This window comes from Miscanthus floridulus, chromosome 15 (genome assembly GCF_019320115.1).
Source record: "Miscanthus floridulus cultivar M001 chromosome 15, ASM1932011v1, whole genome shotgun sequence".
Classification (NCBI taxonomy): Eukaryota; Viridiplantae; Streptophyta; class Magnoliopsida; order Poales; family Poaceae; genus Miscanthus; species Miscanthus floridulus.
The window spans coordinates 71,740,049-71,764,836 of record NC_089594.1 but is presented as its reverse complement, the minus strand read 5'-3'; the positions used below and the strand labels follow the sequence as shown (position 1 = coordinate 71,764,836).

General features: G+C 42.8%; 1 protein-coding gene and 3 long non-coding RNA genes across 7 annotated transcripts; all 4 read left to right on the top strand.

The window, feature by feature from the left end:
• Window positions 1-177: 177 nt before the first annotated feature.
• On the top strand, window positions 178-8,630 carry LOC136509594 (uncharacterized). Of its 3 annotated transcripts, XR_010772386.1 has the most exons (6): window positions 178-301; window positions 1,393-1,526; window positions 2,657-2,718; window positions 2,840-2,905; window positions 8,178-8,331; window positions 8,466-8,630. It is a non-coding gene; the product is annotated as an uncharacterized lncRNA (long non-coding RNA). The 3 variants fall into 3 exon arrangements; XR_010772385.1 differs by lacking the exon at window positions 2,840-2,905; XR_010772384.1 differs by lacking the exons at window positions 2,657-2,718; window positions 2,840-2,905 and having other exon boundaries at window positions 1,393-1,449.
• Window positions 8,631-8,824: 194 nt separating this feature from the next.
• LOC136506726 (uncharacterized) lies at window positions 8,825-9,567 on the top strand. 2 transcript variants are annotated; one of them, XR_010771707.1, is made up of 4 exons: window positions 8,825-8,938; window positions 9,039-9,178; window positions 9,290-9,371; window positions 9,447-9,567. It is a non-coding gene; the product is annotated as an uncharacterized lncRNA (long non-coding RNA). The 2 variants fall into 2 exon arrangements; XR_010771706.1 differs by having other exon boundaries at window positions 8,840-9,178.
• Window positions 9,568-9,950: 383 nt separating this feature from the next.
• LOC136506659 (uncharacterized) lies at window positions 9,951-11,128 on the top strand. Its single transcript, XR_010771691.1, has 3 exons — window positions 9,951-10,438; window positions 10,536-10,613; window positions 10,975-11,128. It is a non-coding gene; the product is annotated as an uncharacterized lncRNA (long non-coding RNA).
• A 5,694-nt stretch (window positions 11,129-16,822) lies between these two features.
• LOC136508540 (cytochrome P450 81Q32-like) lies at window positions 16,823-18,878 on the top strand. Its single transcript, XM_066503226.1, has 2 exons — window positions 16,823-17,906; window positions 18,001-18,878. The coding sequence occupies exons 1-2, from the start codon at window positions 16,947-16,949 to the stop codon at window positions 18,622-18,624; spliced, it is 1,584 nt and encodes a 527-aa protein (XP_066359323.1). The 5' UTR covers window positions 16,823-16,946; the 3' UTR covers window positions 18,625-18,878.
• Window positions 18,879-24,788: the final 5,910 nt, after the last annotated feature.

Here is a 24,788-nt window from a genome sequence, read left to right as displayed (position 1 = left end):
TTTCTATATAGTGTTGCTCCAAATTATAATCTGATTTCTGTCATCTATTGGGTTTCGCCTAAACTATTTCATATGTTGCTGCAGGCACCGTTTTATTTTACGATTCATGCCCTTTGTGTATTGACCTAATTTGCTGTTGCTCTTGCTATTATTATGAGATAATACAGGTTCCTCAGCGTGCATCACTGTCCTGGGTTGGATTATTTCGCTCTGCTAGACAGAAGGTGCTACGTCGTGCTTAGTTGGATAGTTGTTCGGTGTTCCTCAAGATCCTCTGTACTTGATTCCTGCTTGCTCTCAGGTAAGAGCGGCTCTTGTATGCACACCTATTCTGCAAAGCAGTGCTTCTTATGATGAAGTAAACTGATATCAGTCTCCTTTCTTTTGGGTTCTGCAAACACACTAGAAGGACGCGGTCGCTTCTTACGGCTGTCTGGATATCGACACTGGTTTTAGTTTTGGCTCCGCACGAAGGCTTTGCCAAAAAAAAATATTTTAGATCTGCAAAATTCCCACCAAAAGTTTTTTTCTCGGCAAACAAATTTTTTATTTGGCAAACCCAGCATTGGCATCATGTTTGATTTATGTTTGATTTTCTACACGAGTAACACAGCCGAGGGCCACTGGTGATGACGAATTGGACATTATAAGTCATAAAAATTATTTGGACTGCTTTCAAGATTAGTTTTTTGCTGTTATACATGGGTTCACTGCTTTCTTTTTCAACTGTATGCCAATTGATGCTTTTGTTTGCCGCATGCCAACACGTGGGGGACCGTATGATTTATGTTTGATTTCCTACACGAGTAACACAGCCAAGGGCCACTGGTGAGGACGAGCTGGACATTATAAGTCATAAAAATTATTTGGACTGCTTTCAAAATTTGTTTTTTGCTGTTATACATCTAAGGCTCTTACTGCTAACCGATATGCATATAGGGAGCGATAGGCGATAGTAGTGTAACATTGAGTTAGCCAGTATTTGGGTAGGGCAAAGACATGCCTTTGGGTTACATGTCATTCCTTACTGACTGAATCAACGCTATTTGTTTGATGCAGGATCAGCCATTTCAAAATAACATCTTTTATGTAACATGGTTTCAATCTGCTATTTTCCTGTCTATTGCGTATAGGGAGCAATAAGCGATAGTAGTGTAACGTTATCTTTTACTTGCTGTTTGTTTGGTGACCATATATATATATATTTGGGAAATTAGGACACTCTTTTCTGTATAGTGTTGCTCCAAATTAGAATCTGATTTCTGTCATGTATTGGGTTTCGCCTAAACTATTTCATATGTTGTTGCACGCACCGTTTTATTTTATGATTTATGCCCTTTGTGTATTGACCTAATTTGCTGTTGCTTTTGCTATTGTTATGAGATAATACAGGTTCCTCGGCGTGCATCGCTGTCCTGGGTTGGGTTATTTCGCTCTGCTAGACAAAAGGTACTACGTCGTGCTCAGTTGGATAGCTATTCGGTGTTCCTCAAGATCCTCTGTACTTGATTCCTGCTTGCTCTCAGGTAAGAGTGGCTCATCCTTGTATGCACACCTATTCTGCAAACCAGTGCTTCTTATGATGAAGTAAACTGATATCAGTCTGCTTTCTTTTGGGTTCTACAAACACATTAGAAGAACGCGGTCGCTTCTTACGGCTGTCTGGATATCGACACTGGTTTTAGTTTTGGCTCCGCACGAAGACTTTGCCAAAAAAAATATTTCAGATCTACAAAATCCCTACCAAAAGTTTTTTTCTCGGAAAACAAATTTTTTATTTGGCAAACCCAGCATTGGCGTCATGTTTTCTTCCAACTCATCATATATAGCTATTTTGAGGGATATTGCACAGCAATGTTGCTTACCTTATATATCTTGTATACATGAGGTGATACAGGATGGGACACATCTTTATGGTATAGAGATTGAATTGCCATCCAGTGTGCTTCACACCGGCCAACGCACATTGTTTTTTTGGGGTCATCCACATTTAGATGAGGCTTTAGCGTATGAGGCCGCAGCGTTCCAAGCTATTATTGCTTTGCAAAGGCTATATGGTTCGGCTGCTGTTGATTATAGTGTGCATGGATTACATATGTATAGAGCTATTGCTCAGCGGCTCCTCCCAATTGCAAATAGGGGTACACAACTTGCTAGATTGGTAATAGCGGTCTCAGAACACCCAAATGTGCTTTTGCCTGCGCTCGAAGTTTTTGCACGGCTCCTGTTAGATGAGGTCGCAGCTATTCCGCATGGTAGTGCTCTTTAGTGTTTCTAGGCTGTGCCTTCTTAGACTGTCGCTCTGTAATAATTTCTTGCTTCTATTGTAACTACAGCTTCCTAAAGCAATAAATCAGATTCAATTGTGGAACTATGTTTTCGCGTTTCGTTACTTACATCTTGTTTGCTACTGAAGCCATGGTCGTGCTACCACATTCTGCCATATAGACGTAGATTCCTGAGTTATAGCTGTGTCCAAAATTTTTTACTGCACACCTAATTTGTTCATGCCATTTATGGCCATTTACCTTTTTTTGAAGTACCTGCTTCATACCTTTTTCCATGTTAAAACTCCCATCTCTCTATATTACTCATATTATGTGTCAATCATGTATTTTTCCCCTCCAAAAAAAATTATGTTCATGTCTCTTCATAGTAAGATGCACAGCCAGCGAAACCACATGGAGTAGCCGCTTCCTATGGCTGCACAACAGACATGTATGTAAAATGCACTTTGTTTTAGTCGCCATTTTGTATAAAAGATCTCTGGAACTAATTCCCGAGACCTGCATATTTGTCTATATTGGTTAGCCTAACAGTATATGCCTATATATGGCAGTGGAGGCTCCTGTGCATGCAGAGAGCTCCGGTACACCGACATCGATAGGCCGCCACGCGAGAGCACGTATGTGCCATCAGCTGTTCAGGCCCCCATGTGTACATACAGCGTTAGATTCATGCTGTTCCTGCGTTAGCCTTATAATTCTTCTACTTAGGAAACAATACTTCGTGTGCTCTAGAAACATCCAATCCTGCTGCATGTAGGAACAAAAGAAGGAAACTGTTAAACCAACATCGCCTTGTCTGGAGAGGTATTTAGACCTACTAGACACACACACACTCTCTATCTATCTCCTTCCATATCCATATTCCTAAGACCTAGAGTATGTGTACAGGTGCTGCATCTAGGCAAAGTGCTGATCTAGAGTGTGGCCAGTTTGATGAGGCCTTCGTAGAAGCCCTCAAAGGTACTGATTCCATATCTTCACAGCACATGTGCCTTTACTTTTAGCACGGTGCACAGCCTAGGCCCAAAAAATAGCTTCTTACTATGCATCTGCCTGTTCCATATCTATGAACCAGTTTTGTATCCTGGAAGATCATATTATGGTCCACCTGATCAGCAATGCTGCAACTGCCGAGCCATTTTTTGGCACGCCGAAAGAGTTGGCAAGGACTCCCAGGGTTCTTTGGGCTCAGTTATCTACAACAAGTGCTGCAAAGGAGGTAGAGTCGCCATTCCACGGTTCCTGCCAAGACCTGAGCCTCTAGCAACTCTTGCGAGATCTGACGGTGGTCCTATCTCCAATAAATTTATGAAAATATCAGGCAGTACAATTGCCTTTTTGCCTTCACTTCGATGGGAACAAACATAGACCGATCCATGAATGATGGTGGAGGTCCTCCGGTTTTCAAGATTTGTGGACAAATTCACCACCGCATAGGTTCTTTGCTGCCATCGGATGATGAGCCTGCCAAGTTCATACAACTATATGTGTATGATACATCGCACGAGGTGCAAAATAGAATTGCTTCTTTAGGTCATCATGATGCTAGAGGATCGGATCTAGATCCTGCTATTGTTCAGTCCCTAGCTGCCATGCTTGATCAACACAACTCATTCGCGCAGCAGTTTCGGATGGCGAGGGATCGGTTGGCAGATGATGAAACAGAAGACTTTGTTATTCGCATAGTTGGCCCAAGAGATGGTGATCCGCCTCAGTACAGCTTACCAACTACAGATCAGCTGGCTATGTTAGTAGTTGGTGATTTCAGTTACGAAGCCTTTGAGCGGGATATTATTGTGCAGAAACAAGCAGGAGACCTTCAACAGATTTCTGCTCTGCATCCCGCTTTCATGGCGCTTCAATATCCTTTGTTATTTCCATATGCTGAGCGTGGTTAGCAAGCTGGGGTTCTATACGCTGGAGTCATACAGACAAGAGCCAATGCTCATATAAAAGTCACCATGCAGGACTACTACTGCTACATGTTCCATTATAGGAAAGATGAACCAAATCCGTATCTGTGTTATGGTGCACTCTCAAGTCAAGCTAAGGTGGATGCTCGGGCCTGTGTAGATGAAAACAGGTTATGATACATAGTAGAAAACCAAGCTGATATTAGAATGGAAAGTATCTAAGGAATCTGTGATGCAATAAACGGAGGATCCACAGAGGGCAGCGAGATGGGGAAGATGACCGTGCTACCGGCATCGCACACGGGTGGTAGACGTTACATGATACAAAATTATCATGATAGGATCGCTATTTGTCGAGAATATGGTCCTCCAGATTTCTTCGTTACTTTCACATGCAATCCTAAATGGCCTGAGATCACTGAAGCCATCTTTGATCCTGGACAAAAGCCAGTTGACAGGAATGATTTGATAGTCAGGGTCTTTAATATGAAATTAGAGGAACGTCTACTTGATATCAAAGCTGGTACATCTTTTGGACCCTGCAATGCAGGTACACTCATGTTTATGCATAGTGTCTTGCTATCCTTGCTTCAATACAGTCCTTTCCATTCGTACCTACCTGCATGCTGTTTCCTAACAAGCCACTATTTCTTACAAATTCTTAAGATCCCTCTTTTTCCAATGCAGTGCTCCACACTATCAAATTCCAGAAAAGGGGACTGCCACATGCCCATATTATTCTATGGACTTCCACGGATACATCAAGTCCAACTGCAGCAATGATTGACAAATATGTCGCTGTAGAGATACCTGATCCAAAAATAGATCCACTTGGCTATGCTCTTGCCTCCGAACATATGATACATGGCCCTTGTGGTAAAGATAACCCAAAATGTCCCTGCATGAAAAAGAAAAAATGCTCAAAACATTTTCCCAAGCCATATGAGGCAGCCACTATAGTTAACAAGAATGGTTTTGCAGTGTACAAGAGACGAACAAATGCACTTTTTGTTAAGAAAGGAGGCTTCCAGATGGATAATAGATGGGTTGTCCCATATAATATGTTGCTGCTCAAAAAGTACCAGGCACATATAAATGTTGAATGGTGCAATAAAACGACCTTCATCAAGTACCTCTTCAAATATGTAACCAAGGGAGCTGATTGTAGCAAAGCTTACCTACAGAGGGTTAAGAAAGGCCAGCCAGCACCATATGATGACGAAACAAACACTATAAATGAGGTAAAAGAATACCTCGATTGCAGATATATCTGTGAACAAGATGCATGCTGGAGAATATTTGGATATGACATCCACAGACACCACCCAGCGGTAGAGAGAATGCCTGTCCACCTTCTAAACAAAAATTTTGTAAGCTTTAGTGCAAGGACCAAAATGGAGAAATTAGTATCAGCAGAGTTTTTGAGAAGAACAATGTTGACTCAGTGGTTTAAGTGTAATGCAATTTTTCCTGAAGCTAGAGCGCTCACTTATCCACAATTTCCCTCTAGATGGTTATGGGATCAAAGAGACAGGAAATGGCATAAGCGGAAGCAAAAGTTTGGTAAGATAGGCAGGCTCCATTATGTGCACCCATCGGCTGGTGAGTGGTACTACCTTCGCATGTTGCTTCTAATAGTGAAAGGTGCCACCAGCTATGAAAACCTTAGATTTCATAATGGAACATATCATCACACTTTCAAAGAGGCATGCTAATCACATGGTCTCCTTGGTGATGACCAAGAGTGGTATAATGCCTTTGATGAGTCGGCTACTTGGGCTACTTCGACACAGCTACGAAGCTTGTTCGTTACCATGATCCTATTCTATGAGGTAGGTGACGAAAAGAGTTTCTTTGAAAAAGTATGGCGCCATCTATCTGATGATATTATCTATCAATATAGAGATATGGTCGGTGATCCAAACTATGCAGTACCTGATTCACGAACTAGAGATTTTCTTCTCGATGAGCTAGCCATTTTATTCTCGTAGAGTGGTAAGAACATAGCTGACTACAATCTGCCTCACCCATTCTGAATATCCTGTTCTACACAATCGTCTGGTTGAAGAGGAACTATCACATCCCTCGGATCCATCCATTGATATGAATAATCCAACTATTTCTCTCAACGAAGATCAGGCAAATGCTTTCAACACAATAGTCCAGAGTGTTGAACAAAACCAGCCTGGATTCTTCTTTGTTTCAGGATACGGAGGCACCGGTAAAACATACTTATGGAATAGAATGGTTGGATATCTTAGAGCAAAGAATAAGATTGTACTGACCGTGGCTTCCTCGGGTGTAGCGGTGCTGCTGCTCCAAGGAGGTCGTATAGCTCACTCAAGGTTCAAAATTCCTTGTGAGGTAGAAGAGGATACAGTCTACGATGTTAGTAGGGGCACAATGCTTTCTGAGCTTATTGAGCTCACAAGCTTGGTCATCTAGGATGAGGCCCTCATGGCTAATAGGAGATGCTTCGAGGCCTTAGACCACACATTCAGAGATATTGAAAAAGCCAAAAGCCCAGAGGCTGCTCATATACCATTTGGTGGAAAAGTTGTTGTTCTAGGAGGGGACCTCAGACAAATCTTACCTGTGGTTGAAGGTGGTACCAAAAAAGATATCATTAGCTCCACTATCATCAGGTCTCGGTTATGGGCCCATGTTGAAATCCTGAGTCTAAAACAGAATATGCGATTAATATGTTCACTAGATGATCCTTCTAAACAGCAGGAGGTGGCAGCATTTAGTAGGTGGATATTGGACATCGGTGAAGGCAAAATACCATGCACGGCTAGAGATGGAGACGATGAACCAAGCTGGATTACAGTACCACAGCAACTGCTTATCACTCCTGATGAGGATAGACTTGCAGCTATTGTCCACTCAGTTTATCCTAACTTTCGTGCCAGATACAAAGACCATGTATACTTATCATAGAGAGCTATACTAGCTCTAACAAATGAACTGACAGATACTGTTAATGATTACATGATCCCCTTAGTCCCTGGTACAGAGAAGGAATGCCTGAGCTCAGATACTATTGATAAATCCACTGCTCAACAAGAAGCATATGACCTCTTATACCCAATTGAGTTCTTAAACTCAATCAGTGGTAATAATTTCCCACAGCATAAAATCATTCTGAAACCAGGAATCCCAATAATGTTACTGCGCAATCTCAACCAAAGGGCTAGTCTTTGCAATGGTACAAGACTGATCGTCACTTCGGTTGGAGAATGGACAATTGAAGCTAATATTATGAATGGGCGACAGGTGAATCCAGCCTTCGCTATACCTCGCATAACCTTAACTTTAAAAAGTAACAAATGGCCATTTGTTCTACAGCGCCGACAATATCCTATCAGAGTATGCTACGCTATGACAATCAACAAGAGCCAGGGACAAACTCTCTCAGCTGTTGGCGTCTACCTCAAAAAGCCTATTTTTCACATGGACAGCTATACATTGCTGTATCACGTGCAACTGCAAAACAAGGTCTGAAGATATACATCGAAGATGACGATGGAAAAGCTACCAATGAGACCAAGAATGTAGTCTATAGAGAAGTGCTTCAGTATTTAGACTAGATAAAAGATGAAACCAGCCATACCTATGCATTTCACCTACCAAACTCCACCTGCTTTCAGTAGTATTTTGCTTCCTGTTTGCATCTGTTAAGCCCATGATAATTTAAGTAGTGTACCTATATATGTACAGTCCGTTGCAACAGGCCAGCGTGCCTACCATAGCCGAAATTTGGCTTGTATAGATGCTTTTGAAAATCCTTCCATAGAGGGATTTAGGTAGTGCTGTCAATATGTACATGAATGCAGCGTCTGCACTTTTTTTGATAAACTAAGAAATGAAACAGTAGTTGCTTATCCAAAAATGGAAAAAGAGAGCAACCTTCTATTTCTGCTATTTTAAAACTGCCTCCATACCAAAAAATAACACTTTCTTTCATACATACCAGGTACACCATGCAGCAGCCAAGGTTTCTCAGCAATCTGCAGAAAGGTCACCACACACAAGGCATAACTACTCGAGTCATCAGAAAATGGACACACTATGAAAACATGGGCCAGGGACCACCTCTGTATGTTGGCATGGTTCTAGCAGACGCACGGGTACCTTCCTGACTTGGTCAAAACCATCTTAAAATTAGTTAGCCTTCAAAAAATAGAATCAATACTATACCTTCTGCTATTACATGTTCATATTGATAGCATCTAATCAGTTCATTGCGTATTTACAATTACAGGGACACGCCATGTATGCAGAGATTTCAAATGACCTGATCAAATCCAAGGCATCTCTTTTTGAAGTTGGAAAGGTTTACATTATCAAGAAATTTCTCGTTGACAGTGCCAAGAAAAGCTACAGGCCAGTTGACAAAGATCTGATGATAGAGATGGCAGCCCAAATGACTGTTGAGGTGTTCAAAACCCTCCACAAACAATTCCTGAATACATTTATAGGATCACTCAGTTCCCAGCCATAAAACCAACACGAATGGTCTACAACTTAACAAGTTCATTGTAGATCCAGAATATGTTGCAGATAAACTCTATCTTCACTTTCAGTTTGTTATTTTCTTGTTAACTGGTGCTGTTGACCTCTAAATTTTTAAGATGTCATTGATTACCTTGTCAAGTATGAAGCAACGCATACATTTGTGCCAAAGAACCAAGAAAAGGCAAAAACGCTCAGAGAGATCTATATCAAGGATCTAAGGTATGTAACTGCCTATGTCACAGACTACAACACCTTGCACTTACCACCCGCCTATACAGGTATAAAAATATATATTCATCCAGAATTAATTCCCATCCAGAGACAATATGATGAAGATTACCCTGTGGAGCGAGCATGCTAGAGCTTTCGACATTAGCAATATATACGACAGTGAGGCTGGTAATGTTATTGTTTGCCTTGTTGTTGGATGCGTACCACGAGAGGATATTAAAAATAATGGTAATTTATCTTCTACATTCCAGACCAAAGGTCATAGGCATATGCCCATCTACCATAGTAAACCAGCATACTTTTTCATTCTGAAAATTGTTCACCTCTGGCCTCTCGCAGATAAACCATGCCTAACAGGAAGTTCAGCCTGCTGCTACTACTTGAACCCCAACATTCCAGAGGCACGTCCTTTCTACTCTAGGTACAGCCTTCATCGACCTGACCCCATATGTAACTAAACCATCATATGCTACAACACTAAAATTGCCGTTCTTAGATTCAAAAACACCCCAGTGTACATCGATCGACCAACAGATGAAGAGACTCACTCTCTAGCTGAAGACATTGAGCTTCCAGAGAAAACTATAGATGCACTCAACCAGGTTGACCCTTTTGATGAATATATGCCAAGAAATTTCTTAGATATTGACCCTTTTTTTTAATAGATACGAAGACGGCCTTTATTCAATATATGCCAAGAAATTTCTTAGATATTACATTAATACTGTTTTTATATATATATATATATATATATATATATATATATATATATATATATATATATGCCAAGACGCCCTTTCTCCAATCTCACAATCATCGACAACACAGATCTGACAGATCTTGACACAAACTCTTTTGCCAATACCATCATGGTAGCTGCTCCAGACACAACTTCACTCCCATGCAATGCCTATGAGCTGAGAGATGCAATCTACCAGCATCATGGAATCACCATAGCCCTCGAAAGCATATCCTACTATGGGCCAGGATTTTTCCTTCGCCTACCCACACCAGCTGCCAAAACCCACCTGCTAACCAACTGTTTCATAAGCATCAACAATAACAACTTCGTATTCATGCCATGGAAACCACAACACGGTGCCACCTCAGTTCCACTACAGGATTTGCTCAGATCCAATCCATTAAATCTGCACCTCGCTAAGGATACCCCTACAAACGAACCATACGAGCGACTCATCATCTACATCTCGGGCATGCCACCGCACCTATGCTCCAACTCAGTCCTATACCGACTGTTTGATAGACTTTGCACTATCAATGAAATAAACTTCATATCTGCTACCCTCCAATATGAGATAACAGTCCGTGGCCAGCTCTCTGCACTGCCCCTCCAGGCCCACATAGGTCTCAGAAACGCACCAGCGACCAATGATATTATCGATATCTGGCCACTGAAATATGAAATACTCACAGAGCAAATGCAAGGCAGGGACACTCCACCAGAGGAACGCATCTCTCATATTCGAGGTAATTATTGATTGACAGCGCAGCTAGAATTAGTACGTCCACCTACCTATGCTTGCTTTATCACAATAACTCTTTTTTCTCCTTTTGTTTCATACAGGAGACTCAGTGCTCGATACGTCAGACCGCCGCGACCTATACTCCTACTCCGATGATGAGATCACATCTCATCCACATGGTACAGCCACAGCTCATGAACTCCAAAAACAGCTCCTTATATTTATACTTGCTACCATGTCCCATAAGTACAGCCACATAACCTAAAAAAGCTAATGCCTCCTACCCAACAAAGTCATCAGCTATCATTGTCTACATACAAAAATAATTAGGCACACAAATCAATTACTCGCTCTAACACAAACACTAATATCACGCAGTTGCTTGTGCAGGCCCACATCTCCATCCACCTTAAGACGACTCCTACTACAACCGTAAGTCCATGCTAATACTTAATCAACCGATCAGTTATTTACACATACAACTCTTTACTAATTTGCGGTTATGAAACTTGTGTCTCTGCAAACAATGCTCCACCATAGCTACTCCAAAGCGCAACTCCGAAGCTGATGAATCCAGTTAGGAAACAAACAGCGCCAGCGGCTGCCTCTGAAGACAAGTGCACACGCCAAAACAGCTACTCCAACAGAGTCTGTTAGCCCAGAAGTTTATCAACTACCGCCTCTAATTATTGTAGTTTTTATATAGCCCGTATGTACTATGATAGCAGCAAATACTCTTGTAATATAGATACCTTTTAACCTTCGATGTACTAATGGACCGCCATCCTATATCCATATTTAGACTTCTATCTCGCACAAATACACTGACTTTAGATCCCTGCAATTGGTTGCCGCGACACCTCACGGGCGCGCGAATGCGCGCGCCCCAGATACTAGTAGCTAACAAAATTCACCAAGGACCCTTGGTACCCGACATCGGTCTGTTCTGGAATGAAGCCAACAACCTGAACAGGAAGGATATGGTTCAGAATCTTATCGACTACCTTGCCAACAACTATCAGCCAGTTCGCTCGGTCGTATTTAGCTTATAAACCATGGCTTATCAGCCTACGAACCGTATTTTTTTCTCACATCAAACTAACCAACAGTACTTTCAGTCATGGCTTATAATCCAAACAAACTCAAACGAACAGGGCGTAGATTCGTGTCAAACAGCAACGAAAGTAGTTATTGGAGAAGGACTGAAATCAATTCGGTGTTGCCGTGCGTAAAAACCGACATGCGCCCTCTCAAGTTGGCGTCAGTCCTGCGATTCGAGTCGGAGAACCACTTGTTAAAGCCCCTTTGGCACGGCTCATCCAAAACGGCTTCACCAGTAAAGCCAAAACCGGTGAAGCCAGAAAAACTAGCTTTTCCCGGCTTCTAGTTCATTTTAACCCGGCTTACAAAACGGCTTCACGCTACAGTGCCTCGATTTGCACAAAATAGATGAAGCCGAAGCCGGCATAAGTCGTGCCAAAGAGACCCTAAATTGATGCTGTTGCACCTCAAGCAGCTGAGCAGCTCCTTCTTTTCTGTCCACATGGTGATCGAAGTGTTGCTGTTGCTGCACCCACATCGAGGGTAAGAAGTCAATCAAAGGGGGTGTTTAGTTCTTTAGTCGCTTCTAAAATTCATATCGCATCGAATGTTTATATACTAATAAGGAGCATTAAATATAGATTAATTACAAAATCAATTACATAGATGGAGGCTAATTTATGAGACGATTTTTTTAAGCCTAATTAATTTATCATTAGTGCATATTTACTGTAGCACCACGTTGTCAAATCATGGACTAATTAGGCTTAAAAGATTCGTCTCGCAAATTAGTCGCAAGTTATGTAATTAGTTTTATAATTAGTCTATATTTAATATTCTATACATGTATTCAAACATTTGATGTGACATAAATTTTAGGAGCGACAGTAGGAGACCCAAACCTCCTACAGTCCTGCTGCCGTAAGGTGGATACAATCAAGCACACGAATCGACAAAAAAAAAGATTCAATCTTCTGGCAGTCCTCGGTGCGTGTTTAGTTCGTGAATTTTGGAAATTTGGCTACTTTAGTATTTTTATTTTTATTTGGCAATTAGTGTTTAATTATGGACTAATTAGGCTCAAAACGTTCGTCTCGCAATTTTCAACCAAACTGTGCAATTAGTTTTTTTTTCGTCTACATTTAGGCCCCGTTTGGCAGGGCTTCACTTCAGTAGTGAAGCTATTTTTTTTGTTTTAGCTCCACGAACAGTTCCACCGGTGGAGCTGAAGCGGTTTTGGTAAATCGTTTGGCAAAATGGCTTCCCTGTGAGAGCATGTTTTTAGGGGCCTAGAGGAGGAGCCGAGAGAAGCCACTTTTTTTGCTCCATCCCACCCCAAATCACTGTGAGAGCATATTTTTAGGGGCTTCACAAGGGAAGCTATTTTACTTTACCCCGTTTGGTAGAAAATGGCTCCAAACGGCTCCTGAAGCCAGTGGAGAAGCCCTGCCAAACGGGGCCTTAATGCTCCATACACGTATCGCAAGATTCGATGTGATGACTACTGTAGCACTTTTTGAAAAACTTTTTTTAGAACTAAACAAGCACTCAGTGAACTTGTACTACGCGCACACGCATAGGCTACCTGGAGATTGCCTTTGGCTGGTTTTTGGTGAATGTACACATAAGTGTACCAAGGTGTTTGCATTTTATTGTTTCATGCACATGAAGCGTACAGGTGTTACTGCAAATTATTTCTTTATGGTTACTTGGTCAATATGCTTTCCATGAAGTATGATATTCCACTGTTGGATCAAGTCAAGGTTCACTCTATGACAAGTCGAGATGCGAGCTATTTTGGCGCAACATGATTCAATTGATACGCTTGACATAATTTTGAGAGTAAAGATTCCAAAATTTGGACAGTTGAGAGGAGAAAAGATCACGAGGCCTTATCTAAAATTTATCTTTATTTGTTAGATACTTCGTAATATTTTACACGAGGTTATGTAGAGAAAAGATCACGAGGCCCTCTCTGGTTTGCTTAATTCCATTGTCATGTCACTGTTTTGCTGAGTTGACATCCTAATTAATAAAGATATAAACCATCTAGTTCCTAGGTTAGGAGTGTCATAAGTTTACAGCAAGCTGATGCACAATAACCAAGAAATGTCTCTTATTTATTTATATATCTTTTTTATTATTATTTTAACCCATGTTCCACCTTCTCTTTCTTAATTACACTCCATTCACTTAATATGTGAACCCACCACTACATAGTCTCGCATGCTGATGCTAGCATGAGAAACAAGTTCTCCTTTCTTCTCTCCTCTACATCAGCAAAAGTATTTTAATTGCTCTAATGTGCCTGATATGGAAAGGGAAGCAACGGGTTGTCCTAGCATGCAACTACTTCGTCCATCCTAAAACATCTCCAAGAGTTCCTAAAAATTTCTTCCCAAAACCATAGAGTTGTCCAACTCGTCAAAAAGTATAGGGAGGAACAAATAAGACCATCTCCAACAGGTTCCAATAATTCACTTCTAAAATATAGGAGATAATTTTACATTAGAAATCCTAAACTATTTCTAAATTATCGTAACCACTTTTATATATTATTTCTCTCTTATACATTATTTGCATCAGGAACCCTTTTCTATTTTTTACTCTTTCCCACGTCCTTCCACCTTAGATTGGCAGACCGATAAGCGTGCCTTCCTCTCGTGCGTATATCTACGCTTTTGGTCCAAGTACCAAAAGATTGGGAGGTAAGATAGGGAACTCTTAGAGATAGGTTTTTTTCTATTCTTACCAAAAATCCTAGAACTGGAGGCTTTATTAGAAACTCTTGGAGATGCTCAAGCAACGGGTTGTCCTAGCATGCAACTACTTCATCCATCTTAAAATAAGTCTTCATATCATATTTCAAGGAGTCAACTAATCATGGTGTGGACTAAACTTATAGAAAATAATATCAAAATTTATATCTCCAAATAGGTTTATTATAAAATTATACGACATAATTAACTTAATGATATTTATCCAGTGTGACAAATATTACGTATTTTTTTATATATATGTTTAAGTTGATATTATTTGACTTATCGAAATATATGATAAAGATTTATTTTGGGAATCAGGGAGCACTACTAGGGTGCAGTGTGCGCCAGCCTGGTGTTGTCCCCTACGGCCCTACCCATGCAAGTGATCGACTCGAGTGGAGAGAGAAACCGTGAGCGGTCGAGTTTGGCGCCCACCCTTGGCGCCCACTCCCAAAATTTTATAAATTTTTTTAAGATTTTCGGTCACATCGAATCTTGGAACATATACATAAAACATTAAATATAAATAAAAAATAAAACTAATTACACAATTTAGACAAAATTTACGAGATAAATCTTTTAAGTCTAATTAGACTATGATTAAACACTAATTACCAAATAACAACGAAAATACTACAGTACCATTTCTCAAAAAAAATCGCCAACTAAACAAGGCCTAGGAGGCCTTTGTGCTGGCACGTACGGTACTGTGGCACCAGCCTACAATCCACACCTTTGTTTTTTTTCCACCCCACTCATACTCCGAATAAAATAGTTAAATAGCATGTTTCAACCCCACGGCACTCTAAGGACACACGTAGGAAGTGTTCATGGTTAATGGTGCGACGTGTCTATTTTAGTCTGATGTGATAAAAACTCCTAATTTACATAAAAAAAAGTTCACTTTTATTTTGGGTTAATAAACAATAATCCCCGGCCACCAGAAAACATGAAGGCCTTTGAATTTCCAAAAAAAATAGGTGGAGACTATCCCCACCGGGCACTTATAGGCACACACCATGCATTAATGTCACGTGTCCGTGCATAATTATCCACCGTTTCGGCTGGATTGGCTTATAAGCCATGGTTGAAAGTACTGTTGGCTGGTTTGGTGTGAGAGAAAAATATTGTTCGTTGGTTGATAAGCCAAGACTTATAAGCCGAATACGAGCTGTCGAACTGACCGAAGACTGTTGCATAAATTAAAGAGGAGTAGTTAGAAAGAAAAATCACAAGTCTTTCATGTATTGGATGATTATGCATAGACACGTGACATTAATCCATGATGGGTGCCACAGGTGTCTGGTAAGGATAGTCCCCATCCATTTTTTTTTTCAAATTTCATGGATTCTTCCACTGGCACTATGAGTGCAAGTGGAAATAGCAGGGAATAGGGAGTAATGGCTTTTGAATTTGGATGCCTGTTTTATTTATAGGATCCCTTTATTTATTTACTTTAGTGAGCCTCATATTTCAATGCTTCTATGTCTTAGCTAGGGATGAAAACGGCCGAGATATATCCTGTACCGTGCGGCATCATTTTCTACGTTTGACCCACTCGAATTCGTATTTTCGGACTCAACATTAATTATATCAAACAAAAACAGTTGAAGTCTAGTGGCATTAAGTCTATCCATAAAAACTACTTAGTCTATATATATTATATCAACACAGGATGTATTAGCTAGCTTTCTGATTTAGTAGCACTAAGTGAGAGTTGCGTCCTTCTGTAGATAGAGTGAGTATCTTAAGATCTTCTCAAAGAAAGAAGATTCATCTGGCCCTATCAACTATCACCTCCATCATTAGAACCGTAGCCACGCCAAGCCTCTCACTCGATTGATGCGCACAATTGAGCTCAACCTCTCAGCCATTCAAGTGGTTACTCTAACTTTCCTCACTAATGGATGGTAACCCCCACTAATGAATGGTAACCCTCCTAAGGTCACCGCTCATCATCTTCGCTAGTTTCATTGTTTTTTCTTACAAGATAGAGAGGCATATCTCTTCTACCGTCTATCTCATTTACACCCTTCTCTCTTTATTATCCTAGCTACACCACCCTTGAGGATGGTAGGAGGGGGTATTGTCATCAAAAGTTTCCTATACTACAAAACTTTGTTTTTGAACCCCCTTTAGCTACATATACGAGATTGAATATCCTCAATCTGATGGAGATGCTTTTATTTTTGTTTGGATATACTTGTATTCACATCAATCCATCTGCGTTGGAGTTGTATACCCATGTATCCATCTTGATCTATATGTGTTAGAGTGATTTGGTGTACAATTTAAACTAAATTCCACATTGAAACACTCCAACCCACAGATTAAGGCCTTGTTTGGATGCCTAATATATTAGTATCCAAATAAGCCATAAGGTGAAAATTAGTTAATTTTCTATCTCATTCCACCGAATACATGTGAATTGAAGTGGTCCGTCTAAACAACTGAGATATAATATGTTCGTAAAATGCATTTGTGCGCACGTACGTATGTATCATGTGATTAGAAGAAAACAAGAGAAAAAGGGATTTCGTAAAGGCTGATAGAGACCTCTTCTTCCCTGTCCCTTTTTTCCTCACCTTCCTCCCCCTCCCTGCCTCCCAGCTACGGCGCCACCCTCGGGCCGTCGGCCGCCACTGCGCCACGACCCTGGTGTAGTCTGTTCCATACGTGGCGCCTGCAAAAGCCTCGCTGCAGCCAGCCATGGATGCAGTTGCCAGCGACGCCGTACTCCTCCTCCTCCTTGCCGTCGCTATCTCCCTGCTCATCACTGCCACTGTCTGGAACAGGCGTGGTCGGGGGCACGACGACGATGGCGCGCCGAGCCCGCCGTCGCTGCCGCTGCTCGGCCACCTCCACCTGCTCGGCAAGCCGCTACACCACTCGCTGGCCGCGCTCGCCGCCGCGCACGGCACCGGGCCCGGGGGCGCCCCGGCGCCGCTCCTGTCCCTGCGCCTGGGCGCGCGGCGCGCGCTGCTGGTGTCTGGGCACGCCGTGGCCGAGGAGTGCTTCACGGCGCACGACGCCGCGCTGGCGGGTAGGCCGCGGCTGCTGGTCGGGGACAGGCTCAACTACGGGTACACCACGGTGGGGTGGTCCTCCCACGGCGACCACTGGCGCGCCCTCCGCCGGTTCCTCGCCGTCGAGCTCTTCACGGCGTCCCGCCTCGCCGCGCGCGCCGCCGACCGGCGCGCCGAGGTCGCCGCGCTCGTCGGCAGCCTGCTCCGTGACGCCGCCGCCGCCGCCGGGACAGATCCCTCCCGCGCCGGCGCCGCCGCGGTGACGCTCCGGCCCAGGCTCTTCGAGCTGGTGCTGAACGTGATGCTGCGCGCGCTCACCGGCGCGCCGCCCGGGCACGGCGGCGACGTGCGCGGTCTCCAGGAGATCATAGAGGAGATCTTCGCGGTGACCGGCGTCATGAGCGTCGGGGACTACTACCCGGCGCTGCGGTGGGTCGACCGTCTGCGCGGGGTCGATGCGGCTCTGATCCATCTCCAGGCGAGACGCGACGCGTTCGTCGCCGGCCTCGTTCACGACAAACGCCAAAGTCGCAAAGCCGGTGGCCCAGACACGGAGAAGAAGAGCACCATTGACGAGCTCTTGTCACTGCAAGAAACTGATCCTGAGTACTACAATGACACTGTCATCAAAGGCATCGTCTCGGTGAGTAGTCTCTCCTTCTAATCAGCTATTGTGGCACCAACGCGGTTGCAATCTCAGTTCTCCTTCTCCATGATGATGGTTGATGCAACTGCAGGTACTGCTCAGTACCGGCACAGACACATCGGCGCTGACCATTGAGTGGGCAATGGCGCTGCTGCTGACGCACCCGGAAGCGATGCTGAAGGCGAGAGCTGAGATCGACGCCAACGTGGGCAGATCCCGGCTGGTGGAGGAGTCGGATATGACGAACCTCCCATATCTGCAATGTGTGGTCAAGGAGACCCTCCGGCTCTGTCCTGTCGGGCCAGTCATCCCAGCACACGAGGCCATGGAAGACTGCACCGTCGGTGGGTTCCATGTCCGGCGCGGCACCATGATCCTCGTGAACGCTTGGGTGATCCATCGGGATCCCAAATTGTGGGAGGCGCCAGAGGAGTTCAGGCCGGAGCGGTTCTTGGACACTGCCATGGTGACGGTCACCGCCCCCTTGCTGCCGTTCGGACTTGGACGGAGGCGCTGCCCTGGGGAGGGGATGGCAATTCGTCTCATGGGCTTGACACTGGCAGCGCTCCTGCAATGCTTCGACTGGGATGTAGATGAATGTGGTGCTGTTGACATGACCGAAGGTGTCGGGCTGTCAATGCCGATGGCCAAGCCATTGGCAGCAATCTGTCGTCCCAGGGAGTTTGTCAAGAGTGTGTTATCTGCTTCAACATGAATAGCCGAATGCAGGTTTCTGAAGAATACTTGCAGCTAGATGTGCATTATCAATGTTGTAGCTTATTCCATCTCCACTATGCATTTGTTCATGAAGTGAAACTGAATGAGGATGCAAAAGGGCGAGACGAGGGAATTTGATGGTTTCATGATATATTTTTGGTGGAATATATGGAAAGAAAACAATAGAACATTCCAACAGGTGAACTGCAACCAAGACAATTTGCTTTCTTGAGCAAAGCAGATGTTGATCAATATCAACTGGCCTTTAATAGTCGCGACATCAACAATGAATTGTAGCCGGTGACATGGTTCAAGGCAGGATGTTTCTTGTTCGTCTGCAATGGGTTGCCGGTGATCTTAGTTGAGTCCTTGTTTCCCTGTTGCTTCGGTTCCTCTGTTAGCACTTTGGCTGTTGCCGTATGCAGGTTGTTTCAGCTGCTGTATTATTTGGCTGCTGGCTGTTCTTTAGTCTTGGTTTTCTGGGCCTGTTTTTTCTTTTCATTTTGGGCTGTACCTATTGATCTCTCTTCTAATAATAATATAACATGGCAAATCTCTTGCCGTATTTTCAAAGTACATAAAAATTTATGCAGCGGTTTCATAGAACAAACAGACTGAAAAATGCCAGTTGCAATTAGCGATGATGTATGCCCACTGAAACTGATTTCAAATCTCAAACCAGCAGTGCCCTCTGATTGAATCATTTAGAAATGCCTCTGGTTTCTGATGGTTCAAATTAGCTTTCTGATTCAGAGATCCATTTGATGGTTAACATTACCCTTCTTACTTCTGACAATCAGAAATTTAATATTAGCTGTCTGATGCATAGACGATCTTATATTTAACATACAAGAATGTAACATGAAAGATTAGGCATATTTGAATTACCCTTCTGAATTCTGATTGAGGTATCTTATTAGTTTTCTATTTTGTCTTTTTTTTTTGTGGAAAGTTTCCTATTTTGTCATGTAACCTGTAAGCGATATAAAAACCCCAGATTGCCGGTTCCAGATGAAATTGCTAGAAGCAGTATCATGTTCTGCTTGCAATAGCATATACGAAACAGAATTCACCAAGGACCCTTGGTACCTAACATGGGTCTGTTCTTTCATTGCTGAAACGAAGCAAACAATCTGAAGGATATGGATATAGTGAGCATCCACTATCCACCACCTTGTCAACGTCAAAAAAGAAAAGAAAAAACTAGTTGGAGAAGTGCCCCAGCTCCAGTTGCCTCTGTTTTTTTCTTTGCAGCTGTACCTTCTGTCTTTGTTCTCTCTTCTAATGAAAACTTCACACCAAAGCTCTTGCCGTCCTTTTCAGATGAAAAGAAAGCCTGGAGTGAGAGCAAGAGATGAAGAGAACACAACTTTTGGTATTAGGTTGCAGATCTTAGGTGTGCATACTAATGTCACCTGAAAATAAATTCAGTATACTCAGCTGCTTATGAAAGACTCTTTCTCAGAGAAACTTATGTGTTTTCCTCTCACAACAAAACAGCATTAGCTGGCTTATTAGCCGCAAAAACCATCAGCCGAACAGCTTGTAATACAAGTGTAAAAAAAAAATTAGTGTACTAGCCCGATGGCGGAATTTGAAAACACAACAAACGGTAAAAAGAACTACTAATAACTAGCCCCATGGGGAAAAATAGAGAAATAAAATAACATTTTCTCTGAAGTAATCAGATCGTGCGATCTTCCTATGAAAAAGTAATCTCCAGATCTGAGATCAGGTAAGCAATCTGCATACGACAAGTATCCTCCCGTGTTCGGATTATAGCCGAGAGAGAGAGAGAGAGATATATATATATATATATATATATATATATATAGACACACACACACACACGAAAAGCATGAGCATAAACTATCTTGTGGCACTTGTCACAGACAAGAGTCAGTTTCAGTTACCTTTAACAGGTCTTACTGCTGAAAATTACTGCCCAACGTCTTGAGAAGCTTCTGTACATCTTCTCAACAAATCTTACCTTGAGGCCAATGTCGTGTCGTACCAGAAAGGCGGCTAATACGGACACAGGATCATGGAGGTAGGTCTGATCAAGTCCAGATTTTCTTGCACCCATGTCAACCACTCTCTGTACTTCGGCAACACCAACCATGCACCACGTCACCAGTAGACATCTCTTTCTTTCTCACATTGACTAGGAGGGTGTTGGTTCCAGGAAAAGTTCAGGACATGTCACATCGGATATCATATCTATTATTACATCGGGTGTTCGGATATTAATAATAAAACTAATTACAGAAGCCGTGACTAATTCGTGAGACGAATCTATTAAGCATAATTAATCCATCATCAGCACAGGTTACTGTAGCACCATATTATCAAATCATAAACTAATTAGGCTTAATAGATTCGTCTCACATATTAGTCTTAATATGTATAATTAGTCTACGTTTAATACTTCAAATAGTGTCAAACATGTTTACGGTAGTCGATGTGACAGGAACTAAATTTTAGGAGGTGGACATATATGGCCTCCTTCAGGATGCATCCACCTAGAGCTGCTGTGGCCGAACATGACACCGAGAGAGGAGACTTTTACAGACCACATGCATCTGCAACCAACGGTGCAATGTCTGATGAGTCAGTAATCCAGTACATGAAATGGCAGAAAAGAGTAACCGTGGAAGAAACTCCTAGCCCTCGTTTAGTTGGGTCCCTGATTCGGCGCCGCCCGATTGGGGCTCTACTGTAGCTACAGTAGATTTTCGTTTTTATTTGACACTAATTGTCTAAACATTGACTAATTAGACTCAAAACGTTCGTCTCGTAAAGTACAACCAAACTGTACAATTAGTTTTTGATTTCGTCAACATTTAGTACTCCATGCATGTACCACAAGTTTGATGTGACGGGGAATCTTCTTTTTGCATAGTGCCAAATTTGGAAATTTGGTGGAACTAAACAGGCCCCTAGTAGAAAAGGAACTTTGTCTGGCTCTTGGAACAGGAGATTTGACTAATCTTCATCGTTTTCCCTCTCAGGAGGAATACTTGTGCTCATTTATCACATGAACTGGCATCCAGCATACTGTCTAATCGGTTTGGAAAACTTTGGCAGTTGCCCTCCCTCTGAAGACAGGAATATCAGAACAAATCGGCTTTTTCGCCAATTAGCAACCACTATCACTTTCAGGTTGTAGTGTCCTAGACGATAAGCCAAATGGACAGAACATCTGGAGTTAAGATCATACTGCAAGTTACAGGATGGAGGGCAACTTGGTACCTGAACTGACATCAGCGCAGCACTTGCAACAGGGAACAGGCCAACAGGGTTAGCAAACAAGCGATGTGTTTCCTGTTCAGGCCATAGAAAAAAAAGGCAGTGAATGATAGACAAGGACCTTCAGCTCAGCCAAGTAATAATGAAATAAAGAAGCATACCAGGGTGGACAAACAAAGGAACAAGATACCAATGGGTCCCTGCGAAATTGTGCTTGAAAATATGCACCTAGATCTGCATAATACTTTCATTTGCCGTATATGTTTACTTATTGGAAACACACATGATGGTTTCAAAGAGGCAGCTGGTCCTCAAATTATAAAAGATGAATCTATATGTTGTTTTTTTTTAGAATTAAGTCTATATTTTCTCATCCATATCCATAGTTTGTTTCTTCGGTATGCAATTAGTTGAACCCTTAGCTGACTCTTGTTGCAGCCCATACCTTATATATGACGTTACGAATCTAATTTTTTATTTTCAAATATTAGTCTTATTGATTGCTATAATTTTTTTATCCTCAAGTTAAGTTGAACTCTTGTGCTAATTGTATCTTTTTATTAACACTCATTCATTGCTTTTTTAAAAATGAGGACTTTAGTTCATAGACTGCACACTTAAGTACAATGATGGCATAAACAATCATTTAAAACTTGCACTTGCACCACATTGCTTGAAGGGAGATATAGGACGGATAACTGTTAGTAATTTAATAATTTTAAATAGTTTTTAGTATAATTAACATATGAGTTATTAAGGAGATATATTTCATGATTACTATAACAGAATACATATATTTATCGCTTATGCATGCATGTGTACTTAATTTGCAGGATGACATAACCTGTATGCAGTGGCGGATGCACGATGCGGGACAAGGGGGGCTAAAACAATGGAGATGTTGATTTGCATGAAGATTTAATGGTGAAATCAAGTTTTTGCTACAGTGATTAGGCTTGAAATCAAGTCATTAGGGGGGGCTGGAGCCCCCCCAGCTCCCCCTTTGGATCCGCCGCTGCCTGTATGTTTAATAAATATATTAATATTAATAGAACTGGGTAATGTAGAAACATATATATGCTTTATTATGGTTATTTAAACAATTTTTTATAATATAAATGTTGATAATTCAGATGCTTATAAGAGAGGATATTTTAGAATTTTCTTTAATAATAAAAGAAGTGACAATTTAGATGTAGGTTTAAGTGGTCACATATATTATCTATCACAATAGCAAATGGATAAATAGATGCAAATTTAGGTTTATTTTAGATAATATTTTTAGTGGCATATCTGCGTAGTTTAAATACAGATTAATGGAAAACCTTATGCTGGTAACTATTTAGAAAATGAAATAGATGTAATGATTATTATTATCTACGGTGATTAGAGTCTGTTGGGACAGGCGTCTCGAACAAGTTGGAGAGGTGAAGGCTCCTTGCTGCGGGGAAGGTCTGCTGGCGAAGGTTTGGCCGGAGAAGGCTCGGACGAAGGCCCGGCCAGAGGAGGCTGGTGACGAAGGCCCGGCCGGAGGAGGTTGGCAACGAAGGCCCAGCCGGAGGAGGCTCCGACGAAGGCTCGGCCGGCTCCAACGAAGGCTCGGCCGGAGGAGGCTGACGATGAAGGCCCGGCCAGAGGAGGCTCCGACAAAGGCCTGGCCGAAAAAGGCTCCGATGAAGGCTAGGCCAGAGGAGGCTCCGACGAAGGCCTGACTAGAGAAGGCTGGCAAAGGTGGCCGGCGGGAGAAGGCATTCGGAGGAGGCTGGCGGGAGAAGGCTCTCGGCGAAGGCCGGCATGAGAAGGCTCCCGGAGAGGGCCTATGGGAGAAGGCTCTTGGCGGAGGCCGGTGGGAGAAGGCTCCCAAAGAGAAGGTCTCGAATGAATGTCTGATGATTGTTTTGTATAAGAACTTTGCGGAGAAGGCTCCATGACGGAGGCTCCGCGAAGAAGGCCCTACAACGATGGTCTAGTGCGGAGGTTCCTCGGAGAAGGTCCACCGATGAAGGATCCAATACGTGAGGTGGGAGAGTGAGGCGGCGGCTAGGGTTTGCGAAAAAATAGTGGGAGAGAAGAGAGCCCCCCTTGCCCTCATGATCTTGGCATTATATAGGCAAGCGGAAATTTACAAGCGACCACTCGGTGGGGGCGGATTTTACATACCACTCCAATGGCGCTAGTTGGGCCTCTTCTAGGGGACTTGGCCCATATGAACATGGCATGTTTCAACAATAGCCCCTCATCTACTAGGTTATGGCTAGTATTACATGACCTAGTAGATGCTCATACTAGAAGAGGCACAATACAACTCGAACCTTGGTTGCGAGGACTGCCCTTCGCAAACCACACGTGCACGCCTCACTAAAAACTCCATCCCAAAAACCCTATGGGAAAAAAGGGCATGGAGAAAAGAGCACGTGCACGACTCTAATCTATACATGTTCTAAGTCCTGAGGCATCTACCTCTGAGTGCCTTGTTCTTCCAGATGTTTTTAGCTTTGGGCATCGGCTTCTTTCTGCACTTCTATGACATGGTTCGTTAGCTTCGCTTGGTGCATAGGCCTTCATCTTCGAGGCCTTCTCCTCCAATATGTTCTCGACGTGAAGGTCTTCGGCTTTGAGGTTTTTTTTGGCACGGAGGTTTTCATCTTCAAGGCCTTCTCAGCGCGGAGGTCTTCATCTTCGAGCCTTCTTAGCATGGAGGCCTTCGTCTTCAAGGCCTTCTCTCGAGTGTTGGGCAAAAAGACTTCATGTTCCAGAGTTGCTGGTCCTCCGATATGCTCCCCTAGCCCCTCTTGGCCAGTGCTCGTGATGAAGGTGTAGTCGATGTAGTCGTAGTAGTGGAAGTAGATGTTTGGACTAGAGTTGCTGATGTAGACGCAGGCGAAGGTGTTGTAGAACTTGGTGGCGAAGGAG

Bases quoted from the DNA above. Each gene is read 5' to 3' on its own strand.
- LOC136508540 (XM_066503226.1), top strand. From the start codon at position 16,947: ATGGATGCAGTTGCCAGCGACGCCGTACTCCTCCTCCTCCTTGCCGTC. The intron at 17,907-18,000 runs GTGAGTAGTCTC...ATGCAACTGCAG, and splicing joins TCATCAAAGGCATCGTCTCG to GTACTGCTCAGTACCGGCAC.